Source organism: Pinus tabuliformis, chromosome 9, assembly GCF_031772625.1.
Source record: "Pinus tabuliformis cultivar Carrire ecotype Pingquan chromosome 9, CPIR1, whole genome shotgun sequence".
In the NCBI taxonomy this organism is placed as follows: domain Eukaryota; kingdom Viridiplantae; phylum Streptophyta; class Pinopsida; order Pinales; family Pinaceae; genus Pinus; species Pinus tabuliformis.
The window spans coordinates 1,855,266,585-1,855,280,387 of record NC_142307.1 but is presented as its reverse complement, the minus strand read 5'-3'; the positions used below and the strand labels follow the sequence as shown (position 1 = coordinate 1,855,280,387).

General features: G+C 40.1%; 2 protein-coding genes and 1 pseudogene across 2 annotated transcripts; all 3 read right to left on the bottom strand.

Annotated features, from left to right (window-relative positions):
* Nucleotides 1-217: 217 nt before the first annotated feature.
* LOC149156270 (uncharacterized) lies at nucleotides 218-3,730 on the bottom strand. Its single transcript, XM_089444705.1, has 2 exons — nucleotides 857-3,730; nucleotides 218-814 (listed from the first exon to the last, which is right to left on the bottom strand). Exons 1-2 carry the CDS (start codon nucleotides 3,728-3,730, stop codon nucleotides 218-220), a joined length of 3,471 nt encoding a protein of 1,156 aa, XP_089300831.1.
* A 1,234-nt stretch (nucleotides 3,731-4,964) lies between these two features.
* Nucleotides 4,965-5,696, bottom strand: LOC149156269 (uncharacterized). The gene has a single exon (XM_089444704.1). It carries the CDS (start codon nucleotides 5,694-5,696, stop codon nucleotides 4,965-4,967), a length of 732 nt encoding a protein of 243 aa, XP_089300830.1.
* Nucleotides 5,697-7,139: 1,443 nt separating this feature from the next.
* LOC149156268 (uncharacterized) lies at nucleotides 7,140-7,984 on the bottom strand (annotated as a pseudogene).
* Between the last annotated feature and the right edge of the window lie 5,819 nt (nucleotides 7,985-13,803).

The window sequence follows — 13,803 nt, the reverse complement described above, 5'->3', positions numbered from 1 at the left end:
AATGGTGTATTGATTCTTGGCAGAAATGCCTCAATTCAGGTTACAAAGAGGAAGGCAGAGCTCAGATTTCTCCTCGGCCAGAAACCATATGGCTTCCCCACTAGTGAGCCTACGGATTTTGCAAACTATATTACGATTAAACTTCTCAATCTTTCCTAATTTGCAGATACAAACAAACTGCTCCAATAAAAGACAGTAAAACATTTTTATCAGCTAGTTAAGGGATGGGATCCCATCCTTCGTCTCCGTCTCTTAGAAGAACTCCAAGGGGGAGGAGAACCGCTTTATTGGCTTCAGCGTCAGCTTCTTTGTTGTTATCTCTCTTTACATGAAGGAATTCCAGACTTTGAAAGGATTTTATCAGGGATCTAATTCTGCTCATCAATCTAGATAACCTTAAATCTGAAGGTGAAGAATTGTCCACAATGGCCTTTATAATAGACTGGGAATCACCAAATACTATTGCATCTTTGATGCCCAGAACAATGAGCAGCTTGAGCCCCTGGAGAAGAGCCAGAGCTTCAGCTTGAATGCTGGTATTGAAACCCACTCCCCAGGCGTATCTAGATTCAATTCTTCCCTCTACCCTTTTGACAACACCACCTGCTCCGGAAATACCAGGGTTGCCTTTTGTTTCCCCATAAAAAAAGAGAGCATTTCTTGCCTTCTTTGTGCAAAACTCAAGGAATTCTGTAGCCTTAAGGCGGATTTGCCAGTGTTTTAGGGGAGGGGGGTGCCTGACTATATCAATGAATTGGAGATCAAGAGTAGCGCCCCATTCAGCATCCTGTTCACTAAGATCTGCCCCATCTAGCTAATCTCCCAAGCAGTCTTTTAAGTGGCTTTTAATTTTTACCCAGATTATCTTGGAGTCGCTCTTCTTGTCTCTGAAAATCCTTTGATTTCTTTCCAGCCATATATGCCAGCAGATTAATTTGGGAAGGGCGAGCCAGGCTTCTTTGATGTGAGCATTCTGAGAAGTGCCTCTAGGGTACTTTAACTTCCAATTGGAGAAAAGGTTTGAGCAGTGATTAGGGGGGGCGAAGTTTATATTCCATGGGCTTAAGGCCTCTTTCCAAAGATCTGCAGCAAAATTGCAGAGAAGCATTAGATGGGAGGCATTTTCTTCGTCTTCCCCACAAAGTGAGCAATGGGAGGGCCCCATAAAGCCTCTTTTCCGGAGCCTATCGTCGGTCAATATTCTCTGGTGGCAAAGAAGCCAGTAAAAAGAGTCAATTTTGGGGATCGTTGTCTGAGACCAGATCCCCTGCCAGGGCTTCGGATCAGGGGGAACATTAGGATGCAAAGTGTATTGCCTATAACCTTGCGAAACTGAATAATGCCCAGGGATCGGACCCCATCCCCGCGTATCAGATTTTCTGCTGTTCAATGGGGCTTTGCCTTTTAAGAGGGAAAGAAAGGTGGCGTAGTCTTTGGAGAGGATCGAAGGCACCTCTAACTTCTTCCAACTCTGCCAATCACCATTCTCCCACTGAGATATGTCCCACAGAGTTTTGAATCCGGCTCTGTCCATCCATTCTTTCAACGAAGCCAGGGAGCGGTCATCAGCCAGGAGATCGCTGCCCATAATACGATCCTCCCAGATTTTAATGCGCTTGCCATTTCCAGGGATCCAGTGCGCATGGAGATTAATTAAGGATAAGGCTTTTGCGCACATTTTGTGGATCATCGATCTGGAGGTTGTAATGGGGTTGTCCAGACAACGAGTTCTCTTCCCACGGTAATATTTTTTCCACATCGCTAGCTGAGCCCAACCCGGATTTGGGGCGATTATCCTCCATAACAATTTTGCACCTAATGCAACATTTTGCTTACTGATATTCTTAAAGTTCAATCCACCTTCCATTATGGGCAAGGAGATTATATCCCAGCTTAAAAGAGGGATTTTCTTCTCATTTGCTTTGCCACCTTTCCAAAAGAAATTCCTTATGTATTCCTCCATTTTCCTCATGATGCCAATAGGAGCCATCATAACTGCAGACTGATAAATGGGAAGACTGTTAAAGACAGCTTTTATGAGCACTGTCTTGCCAGCCAGATTGAGCCAATTGAAGCCCCAGGATTGGATTTTGTACTTAAATTTTTCCAACAGAGGCAGCCAGTCACTGCTGAGAGCCCTTTTTTGGAAGACAGGGAGCCCCAAATACTTGAAGGATGACCAAGAAGAGGAGGCTGCGAATCCGAAACAGTTGGAGATGGCTTGGACTGTTCTGACAGTAGTATTCCAACAAAAGATATGACATTTGCCTTTATTGAGGCTGCTTCCTGAGTCTTCACAATAGGCATCCACTACTTCTTTAAATCTTTTAGCCGAGGGCAAGGAGGCAGCACCCAGCAAGAGAGAGTCATCCGCGAAAAGCGCATGGTTTATGTTTTTGACACTTCTTGCGATGTTCAATCCCATTATTTCTTGCTCAGTCTGCTTTTTATTCAAAAGGAAGCTGAGAACAGGGGCTTGGAGGACAAAGAGCAAGGGGGAGAGAGGAAACCCTTGTCTCAACCCTCTAGAGGCTTTGAAGAAGTCAGTAGCCCTCCCATTCACCAAAGGGGCAATCCAGGGCTCACTAATGCAAGCTTTGATCCAGTTGATAAAATTAAGGCCAAAACCAAATTTGTGCAGGACATCCAACAGGAATCTATGTCTCACCCTGTCAAAGGCGCTTTCAAGGTCTAGCTTGATAACCATTCCTTTCTCTTTCCGGGTCAAGCTTGAGTGAATCGCCTCTTGGACCAAGATAAAATTGTCCACAATCTGTCTTCCCTGAATAAAACCTCCCTGATTCTCAGGAATAATGTCTGGAAGAATGGTTTTCAGTCTGTGTGCGATCACTTTTGTTATCAGATTGTAGCCTATATTGCAAAGTGAGATAGGTCGAAATTTGGTGAAAGAGTTGGCGCCTTTTTCCTTGGGGATAAGGGTCAGGAAAGCAGAATTGGTGCTTCCCCCTATTTTCTGACATACTTGAGATTTCCAGACCATTCTGCATAAGTCTTTTTCCACAATGTGCCAACAATTCTGCAAGAATCTGGCAGTAAAGCCATTTGGGCGCGGGGCCTTATTTGGTTCCATTGCAAAGAGGGCGGTTTTTATTTCAATCTTAGTGACTTCTGCTTCCAAAAACTGATTCTTTCTGGTAGAAATCAGAGAGGGCACCTCATTCACTAAATTTGAAATGTGCCCCAGACCCTCTTTTTCACTATACAAATTTTTGAAATGAAGGAAAGCAACGTTTTTTATGCTTTGTATATCTCTGTGATTGATGTTCTCTTCCTTGATTTCTGAGATGGAGTTGAAATTTTTCCGAGCTTGGGCTTGCTTGTGAAAGAAGGATGAGTTCCTATCTCCTGCCTTGAGCCAAAGCCTACGAGATTTTATCCTCCAATACTCTTCCTCGGCCAAGCTTGCTTTGAGAAGCTTTTGCTGTAGCTCAGCCTCCTTGTCAAGAACTTCTTTTGTGATCTCTTCATTTTCCGATTTCAGGTGATGAATCTCGAGACATTCTTGGATCATTTTCCTTTCCACTGCTGGGTTAGGAAGGGATTTTACCCAAGTTTTCAATGCAGCTTTCACTCTCCTGAGTTTTTCCTCCCAAACAAAGAAGGCAGAACCGTTGACTGGTTGCTTCCAAGTATCTTTTACTAATTGCATAAAGGACTGTTCCTTGACCCAAAGGGGACTGAATTTAAAAGGGATGGGACCTTGATCCATATGGGCCTGAAGTTCAAGTTTGATGGGTCTATGGTCCGAGACACTACAAGGGAGAATATTCATTCTAGACTCTAAACCAAGAAGAAGAAAAGCACTTTGAACAAGAAATCTGTCTAACCTTGCTGCAATATGTCCCGGACCGAGTCTTTTATTGGACCAAGAGTACTTGCCCGACGAAGGTTTGATGTCAATCATGTCCCAATCCTAAAGCAGATCTTCAACCCATTATCGCGCCATATCCCTTACAATGCTTCCTCCACGCTTTTCAGCCGAGGATAATGTGAGGTTTAGGTCCCCTGCAATGATGATGTTCTCTAAATCTTCAGAATCTACCAAACTTCTGATGGAATCGCAGTAGATCTTTTTCTCTCCTACACTGACTGGAACATACACGTTGAAGAGATAGAGGGTCTCATCTGAGTCAACGTGTTGCAACTTAGAGAACAACCAATGGGTGCTGGCAACCTCTTTAATCCTAGAGAATTTATTTGCGTTCCAAAGGGTGCCCAGGCTTCTTGAGGCACCACGAGCTGAGACAGCTTGCCCTTCACTTCTTTTCCACAGTTTTTTGCCGATATGAAGGAAGACCTTGTCCTCCATTTTAGTCTCCTGGATGAGGAATATGTCAGGAGATTCGGATCTTATCAGGCTTCTTATTTTATTCTGCTCCCCATACCCCCACAGTTCCAGGAGACAATCTTCATCACTTGCTTTTGGAATGGAGAGCTTCTTTAGAGCTCTGGGACTGATTTCTGGTCATCTTCGGTGATTTAGCCAAGAGTTTCTCGAGGCTTGGTTGGCTTCCTTGGAGTTTGTCTTTGTAAGTCTCCTGCTCTCTTTTTTCACGGGCTGATTTTCGGCCTCTCAAAGATCTTCTAGTCGAGGTTTGCAAATCCCCTATTTCGCCTTCTTCTTCTGAGTCCTCCGAGCCTTGAACTTCCTCAACCTCTTCAGTGGGTATCTCTTGCAATCTGTCTGCATTACTTTCAACTTGCTTTGGTCCCGAGGAGGGCTCTTTGTGGGGCGATCCTTCTTTGTGCATCACTATCTCTTGGGTGTCTTCTATTGCTGAGCTTAACAACGTAAATTTATTTCCTTGTTCTTCCATGAGAGGTTTTTGAATCCCAGAGCCTGCCTGTGGAGCTTTGCCATTTATATTACCAGTTTTAGGGGCTTTGTGGGCAGTTTTGGTCCTTTTGACCTAAGTCCATCCTTCCTCCTTGCCTTTCTCCACTTAACTATTTTTTGGACATCCTCTAGCAAAATGGCCATAGACCTGGAATTTCCTGCACTTGAACGAAAGCTGCTCATAGTCCAGCTTTTGAACATGCGACCAACTTCCAACCTTAATCTTTATTGCCTCAGGCAGACCGACCTCTAGGTCAACTTCAACACAGATTCTAGCACAGTCGTATTGGTCTTTACTGTTTGCTCGATCAATGAATTTGCCCAATGTGTTTCCAATGTGCTTGAGAGATTCCCAATTCCAACAATGCATTGGCAGATTGGGCAGCCTAACCCACACAGGGACGGCTGAGGGGACGTCAACTGCTGGATCAAAATCAGGTGTCCACTTATTGAGATACAACCCCTGAGGGCCCATGAAGTAGGGACTGTTACGGAATATCAGATCCTTATCATCCTTTTCAGAGAATTCAAACAGGAAGAATCCCTTACCTAGAAAATACGAAGTGACTCTGCTTTTAATCAGCGGCGCCCAGTTTCTTGCGACCCAGCTCTCCGTGGTTTTGGGGGAGGGCCAGAGTCCAGTGAACTGTCCAACCAAAGCACGCTCAGCCAATGAAAGGGCGACCTGAATCGGACCCTCAGGAGGGAGCGAGATCTCAGGGATGTCATCCAAACGTTTCACAAACTTCGCAGCCTCGGTCGCCTTCTTCTTTGGAAGAGTATCCAGAAGTTTGCTAAAAGCCTCAACATCAGACAGGGGAGGCGACGAAGTCTCCATTGATGCAGAGACACCTTAGCTCGATCGAGACGAGCTCCCACAACTCCCAGTGATCATAGTCCTTCAAGTCTACCTAGAAAAGCTACTCCTGTAAAGCAGTAGAGACCGAAGCGCTGCGAAGGGAGACCAGAGCGCTGCGCAAGATCAAATGCCGCGCAGAAGAAGAGCAGAGCCCTCTGAAGCGGTCACAGGGCCAAGGCAATGGCCTCAATCACAGAAGGTCAGATGCCAAGCGGCGAGCAAGCGCGAAAAAAATAGATTATAGCTATGTCTAAACTTGTAACCTTATCCACCTATCTTTAATTTACTCGTAAATTGTTATTATTAATTAAAAAATATATTAAATTAAAATATATACACTTAAAAAAATATGTAAGAAAAAAATATAACTAGCAATTGCCCCTAAAGGTGCAAAGGTACACCGAAGGAGTAGAAGGGATTTAGAAGATCGTCTAAAGAGAAATAATTTTAACATCTAGGAAGCTAAAAATAACCTATAAGACAATAAATCTCAAATATATCTGCAATTGATAGGTTAATAGTATGAATGACAAATGCATAGTCTTCACTGATTATTTCTTGAACCAAAACAACCATACAAAGGTCACTATGATCTATTTTTTCCTTTCGTGTACTAAAATACGCTCTTTCATTCCACTTCGAAGCCCAAACCCTTTTAATCACCATCCAAGCCTGTAGCCATCGCTCTTCACCCTCCTCACTAGGCCAAGGCATATTTTCTCTCTGCATCTTATCTTTCAGTTCACCCACCAATTGCAGAACAATTTCTCGAATTTTGTGGAGTTTGCTCAAGTCTCCTTTGGCTACAAGTTTGTCTAGAGCTTCTATTTTTTCAGCAACACCCTTGTTCGTATCTTCTCATAGAAACTTATCAAACTTATCAAACACACCAAATGGTAAGGCAATTGACACAGGAATTCACACCCATGAAGGCACTTTCCCTCTCAAATAAGCAATATTGCGAGATTTAGCCCCCAACCAGTTCATCAGAAAATTCATCAGCTGAGATTGCATATTTTCCATTGAATTTTATTTTTTCTTTAATGTTATTTCGTGAGATACTCGATGGCCTTGTGATAGATTTTCTGAGTCATCCAAAACTTCATTAACCTTGATTTCATTATAGACTAGGTCTGATGAAGTAGGTCGTATCGACAATGCCTTTCCTTCCTTTGCTCGAAGGTCATCGAGAATGTTTGGATCAAAGCACGTTGCAAAGCACACCTTGCTATTCCCTTGCCCGCACTAACACATGAGATAAAACATCAGGCATGTCAGGCGTCAAAATGGCAACTACACCATCCGAAATTTCTTCCTCTCCCTTTACTCTGTTTGTGATAAAGATTGTTTTCTGACCATAGACTTCATTTTGAACTTTAGCTAATTCATCGACTGTAATTCCACGCACTTTCACTGGACTGATCACCTGCTAGCTGCCAAGATGTGCTGGTAAGTGGGAATTTTGAGTTCTTAAGCCCTTGGACGAGGGTTCCAAGGCCGCGGTGAGAAGCATTGCAATTGCAGTCGAAGCCGGAAAAGGCTGAGCCGCCGTTCTGAAAGTCCGAAATCTTTTTGACTCCATTGCAATTGAGCTCCCCCCTCAAGGCACTATGGTGAAGTCCTTCATTGATGGCTTATATGGATAAGAGTTTTGAGGAACCAACATATTGAGTCGAACAACCTGGTCTGCAGCCATATGGAATAATTTCCATGCATCTTGGTCCGCAGCGTTGCTCGAAAGTCTCGAGCCCTCCTAGGCAAACAACGATTCCTCCTCGGCCCACCGCTTAATGTAGAATGCAACGACCTCAACATTTGATATTGAAACAAAGTCCAATGAAAACCAAAAACCTCATAAATCCATTCAAGCATAAAATCGAAAGCAAGAAAAACTAACACCATGAACATACCTTCTCGTTACTGTTGTCCACAAAAGCTCGTTGCTTCGAAGAAGCCCAGTTCATGGTGGCATGAACACCGACGCTCACCTGTTGACAGTTTTCATCATCATCCAACATAGCGTAACCAACCCCCTCGGCCAATCCGACAATATAGTCATCTTCTCCATCTGTTTCACTCAGCCCCGTTGGGGGTGATTCTCCAGGGGAATCGACCTCACCCAAACCCCATTTGTAGAGAATACGAGAATGGTAAAATTCAGAATTATTTTAGAAAGGCATGGCCTCACTAAGAAAAACGAACGACAACCAGAACTCACCGTTGACCAAGTTCAGTGACACAACATAACCCCTTTCTTCACAAGCCATTAAACTATCGGTGTTTGCCAACCACGTCATTATTCTCACACTTTACAGCCATTAAACTGCCGGTATTTTCCAACCGCGTCATTGTTCCCACACTTTACAACCATTAAACTGTCGGAATTGGCCAACTGTTTTGTCGTTTGCGCATTGGCTTCCACGCATGAGTTTTTTATTTGGAGGAGGAAGACTAAAATAAAAGGATGGGATTGGCCGGGACGACGAAAATAGAAGGATGGGAATGGCTGGGATGAACAATGTTTGCCCAACCAACTCCATAGAGAGACACCTTCACTGTAATAAAGCAATAGTAAATAGTATATAATAAGAGCTTAATAAATTTTCTGAACATTATATTTTTCATACCATTATTAATTGAATAAATTCTATATAACAATTATTTTTGTGCATATTCTTTTTTATATTAAAAAAAATCAAATTTTATTAATGACTAATTTGGTTTCTCATATTTAGAAATTTATATGATAGATTTGTGCCTTATATTTAAGAATTTATATAATAAATTTAAAAAGGTATATTAAATTTTAGATTACCAAATTTTATTAAATCTTCTGTTCATAAATTAATTTAAATATAAAATATATAAAGTTATTTTAATTAAAGTGATATATATTTGGGTAAATTTGATAAAAGTAAAATAATTAAAATGATATATTAAAAAATGTCTACATAGCAATATTTTATTATTTTCTTAATTTTTTCTTATGTGACCATTTTTGAGTTGGAATTTCCTCTAATTGGAAAAGCAACTGACATGAGGTTGTGTAAAAGGGATTTTTGCTGAGAATTGGAAAAGCAACTAACATGAGGTTGTGTAAAAGGGATTTTTGCTGAGAATTCTTAGTAGTCATAGACTATGTCCAACATCCTGCATCTCTTCGTATTCTTATTATTCCTTTGGGTCATGGGAAGAGGTGACCAAAAGTTCCTTCCTTGTTGGATGTGAATTCATTTTGGAATAATGATATATGCGATGAGTGTTGATTTGGTAGTCATAGATGTAAATTAAAATTTGTTAATGATTTTTGATAGATAATTATTGTATATGATGTCATTGCTCTTTTTTTGGTTGAATGTTGTCAATTTCCCTTAAATTTCTTTACAAACATTGTTATCAATTTGAATTGTGATATCTTTTTTAATGATATTTATAAATTGTGATATATTTCACTATGCAATTCAAATTAGTAAAATCAATCCATAAAGGGGATCATAAATGGAAAGAAAAGTACACTCTACAAAATAAGTCAAATGGAAATGTAAATGGGGATGTAACCATGGATGTAAAATTGGAAATAGAATTGGATGTTAAATTATGCATTAAAATAAGGTGCAAACAAGGACATGAAAAGTGTTTTAAACTAGAAGTAAAGAAATGTGCAAAAATGGACATAAAGAAGGGAGCAAAACATGGCATACAAAAGGATACTGAATTGGTCACAAACATGGATTCAAAAATGGACACCAAACTAGATGCAAAAAATGACAGATAACTAGATGCAAAATAGGATGAAAAAGGGGATGCCAAGTTGGGTGCTAAAAAGAAGCAAAAAATGATGCAAATCAAGATGCCAAATGATGATACAAAGAATGGTGTAAATTTGGGATGCAAACTTGGGTGCAGAAAAAGAAAAAGAAAAAGGGTGTAAGAAAAGACATAAAACAAGATACACAATGAGGCTAAAAAAATGGTGAAACAAAGGATGCCATTTTGGATGCCAAAAATGATGCATAATCAGATGCAAATTTAGACTCAAACTTAGACACAAAATGAGTGGCAAATGTGGACACAAAATGAGGCAGAAAAATGATGCAAATTTGGATGGAAAAAATGATGTAAACTTAGACATCAAAAAGGATGAAAAATTGCATGAAAAAGTGGATGTAAATAATGATGCAACATTGAACACGTAAGTAGACACAAAAAAATGGTGCAAAAATGGGCATAAAAATAGCTCAAAATTGGATGCAATTTGAGATGCAAAACTTGGTGCAAAAATAAATGCAAAAGTGGATGTAAAAAATGGCTCAAAATTGAATGTAACATTAGACATTAAATATGATGCAAAGGTGGACACAACACATGACTTAACATAAGATGCAAATTTGGATCCTCAAAGGGGGTAAAATTGGATGCAAGAAATTGTGTTAAAAACGATGCAAAATTGGATGTAGCAAATTGATTTGATAATGAGATCTAAGACAATTATTAAGGTATTACAGACTCATGTGCATGGATTTTCCTATGTTACTTTGTGCAATGGATCGATAATATTGCGAAATACATAGACAATGAAGCAATTAAAGAACATAATAGACAAACACATATAAACACAACAAGTTTAATATGGAGTTCACCCAAAACTCTTGGGCTACATCTCCTGGTCCAGCCTTCAGTGGTGGCCTCTCTATTATGTCTTCAGAAGCAGAGTTTTACAATAGTATGAGCTCAATTTGAGTCTCAACACACAACATATACAATAACAAGAGTTTTGCTTGAACCCCTCAAGCCTCTCTGAGTACACAGACTCTCTCTATCACTCTCTGTCTTTGTCTTTTCTCTATCTCAGCACTGCCTTCAATACTGCCTGTCTTTGTTTCTGTCAATCTATGGCTTTTAAAGCCAATTTGCACTGTCTGTTCATTTCTCCTTCTCGGGCTCTCTGGCTTCCCGACCTCTGTCTGCTCAAATCCCCCTCTAAGCATTAGCAGTCATTTCTAAACTCTTTCAGGGATGGTGGCCACTTGTACTGTAACAGAATGGGTCATCGGGCCTTTGAAATCCCAACAATAGCCGTTCTATGTTTACACAGAGAAATACGTTAAAATATAGGAAAATTCTGCCAAACACTATTTATCTGACTTCAAATATCCATAAATCCGCCTTATACTCCTATTGGGTCCGCCTGTATATCGACATCGCATCTCCACCGTTGATCTGGGAGGTTTAGATCCAATGACTGTGGTTCATTTCGGGTGTCCTTTTCGTACTGGGGTTAGCCACCTGATAAGGGTGGTTTTATCTCTCCTTATCCTGTACACGTGGTAGCCATTGTATGGGCTCGGGCAGAGCCCGACCCAAACCACTTACCGCCTTTGGTCCTCTCGAAATCCCATTTGTTTCGTGGATTTCCTTTTTATATTTAAATTACATTAAAAATATGAAAATCCCGCTCATCTCAGATTTGAAACAATATATTTTTCATTCGCAAACCCTTTTAGGTTCAAGTTTCATCGCATCGGTGCCTCCCTTCGCATTTTGTTTATTAAACGAAATACGCGACAATACACACAAAACTGCCATTTGATGGATTTCAAAATATATCGAACATCGTTTATAATGTTATTGGGTCTGGCTATCGCGTCGCGTATATATCTATATCTATATATATATATATATATATATATATATATATATATATATATATATATATATATATATATATATATATATATATATATCTATATATATATATATATATATATATATATATATATATATATATATATATATATATATATATATATATATGTCCGCTCCTCTGTGTAGCTCTGATGCGACTTTGCGATGAGACTTGTCGCAATCGCATGTCACATGAGCCCCGGACCATTGTAAGCACTTCACTATGGATTGCCAACGCGAATTTGTGATGCAACATGGGCTGTCAATTTGCATGCTTGATTGACGGTCCTCGTTGACCCCGCTGATCATTGTCGCATATACTATGTGGTCTCCGCCGATAGCCTTCACTTGCCACTGCCGACTGTGATTTTCCGATCAGATCTGGACCATTGATCGCCCAGATTTGACGGCTCCTGTGCGTTGTTGCCAATAACTTTTTTTTCAATTGTTTCTCACTGTTTTTGCCTCCCGATAGTGTAATCTGACTTTTTAAAAGGCTTTTCTTCTGCGATAGTCTTGAATGTTTAGAAGACTTAGATAGGATCCATTTGGATCATGCCTTCCCACTGAAAAAGCTTTTGGACCACCAAAAGTTGGTTTTTAAGCATCAATCAAGTGAGGATACAACTTCCTCACTTGCCCAATCTCTATCCATCTTGCACTGCTTAGTTTTGAACCTTTGAGTCCGATTATGAGGTTCTCAACATCCCCTCTGCACGTAGTTCTCACCTTCCTGTCCAGAACTGTATCTTCCTACAACTCATTGAGATATTTAGGCAACAAATCATCAATAGAAGGCAATTGACTTTGCTCTTCGGGATCTTCAATCAATGAAGGTTCAAATAGTCTCAAGTTCTCTGCATTAACTACTGAATAGATGTGCATGTAAGCTGGAAAATCAAGGCAAAAAGCATTCTCACCAATTTTCTCAAGTATCTTGAAAGGCCCATACCTTATTGGCTTCAACTTTTTACCTTCACCTTGCATTCTGTCTTTGCTGATGTACAGCCAAACTTGATCACCAACTTGGAAGCTATGCTCAATTCGATGCTTATCATGCCTTGCCTTGTACTTGGCCTGGCTCTGTTCCAGCTGTTCCTGCACTACCTGGTGAATTTCTTGGATCTGTTCAATGAACTTGGTTGCTTTGTCCACATCACTGTGTCCATCAACTGCTATGTCTTTACTAAAGACAAAATCCAAGTGAGACTTTGGTGTAAAACCAAAACAAGTCTCAAAAGGAGATCTTTGTGTAGAAGAATGTTTAACATGGTTGTAAGCATGTTGCACATAACACAAACATTCATCCCAAAGCTTGGGATGTTTGTTGCAATATCCCCTGAGCAACTGGATCACTGTCCTGTTGACCACCTCTGTTTGGACATCTGTTTGTGGATGAAAGGCTGTGCTCTTCTTCAGTTTGGTGTCCATCAACTCTCACAGACTTGACCAAAACTTCCCAACAAATTGGGAATCTCAATCAGATACTATGGAAGTGGGTAACCCAAAATGAACCCATACATGTTGAAAGAACAACTTTGTTGTTTGTTCAGCTGTAATCTACTTGTTACAAGGTATTAAAATACACATTTTGCTGAACCTGTCCACAATAACATATAAATAGTCATGACCTTTTCTAGATTTTGGCAACCCCCCAACAAAGTCCATGGAAACACTTTCCCAAGGACGAGAAGGAATTAGTAGTGGAGTGTACAAGCCTAGTTTTCTATTGATGGGCTTGCTTTTAGCACACATGGTACACCCTTTAATATATCTAGAAACTGTTTCATACATTCTTGGCCAATAGCAGAATCTTTGCAGCTGTGCAACTATTTTACGTACACCAAAATGACCTGATATTAGAGAAGTATGTGCTTCTCGGATTATGTTAACTCTTTCAGTTTGAGGAATGCATAACTTTCCCAAATGATATAAGAGTTGGTCCTTAACGTGATAAACCAATTCTTCTACTTGTTTGCCATGACTCAAAGTTGCATATACATCTTTAAAATCTATATCTTGAGCATATTGTTCAATGTAGCTTTCATGCATTACTGAGTTATGCTTAAGTATAGTAGATGCATTTATGATTGGTCTGGACAACATATCTGCAACTTTATTATGTATGCCTTTCTTATATCTGATGACAAGATGAAATTGTTGTAGAAAACCCATCCACCTACAGTGTCTTGATTGCTGCAATTTAGTTTGTGAGTGCAAATACTGAAGTGGTTGATGATTAGTATGTATAATTGTTTCTTTGCCCAATAGGTAATGTTTCCACTTTTTCACACATCTGTACTAATGCATACAATTCTTTATCATATGTGGGATAATTAACTACTGCAGAATTAAATGTCTCAGAATGATAGCATATGGGTTTATTGTGTTGCATCAACAC

Coding starts and splice junctions, on each gene's coding strand:
- LOC149156270 (XM_089444705.1), bottom strand. CDS start 3,730: ATGGATCAAGGTCCCATCCCTTTTAAATTCAGTCCCCTTTGGGTCAAG. Junction 815..856: donor GCGACTCCAAGATAATCTGG/GTAAAAATTAAA, acceptor TTGGGAGATTAG/CTAGATGGGGCAGATCTTAG.
- LOC149156269 (XM_089444704.1), bottom strand. CDS start 5,696: ATGGAGACTTCGTCGCCTCCCCTGTCTGATGTTGAGGCTTTTAGCAAA.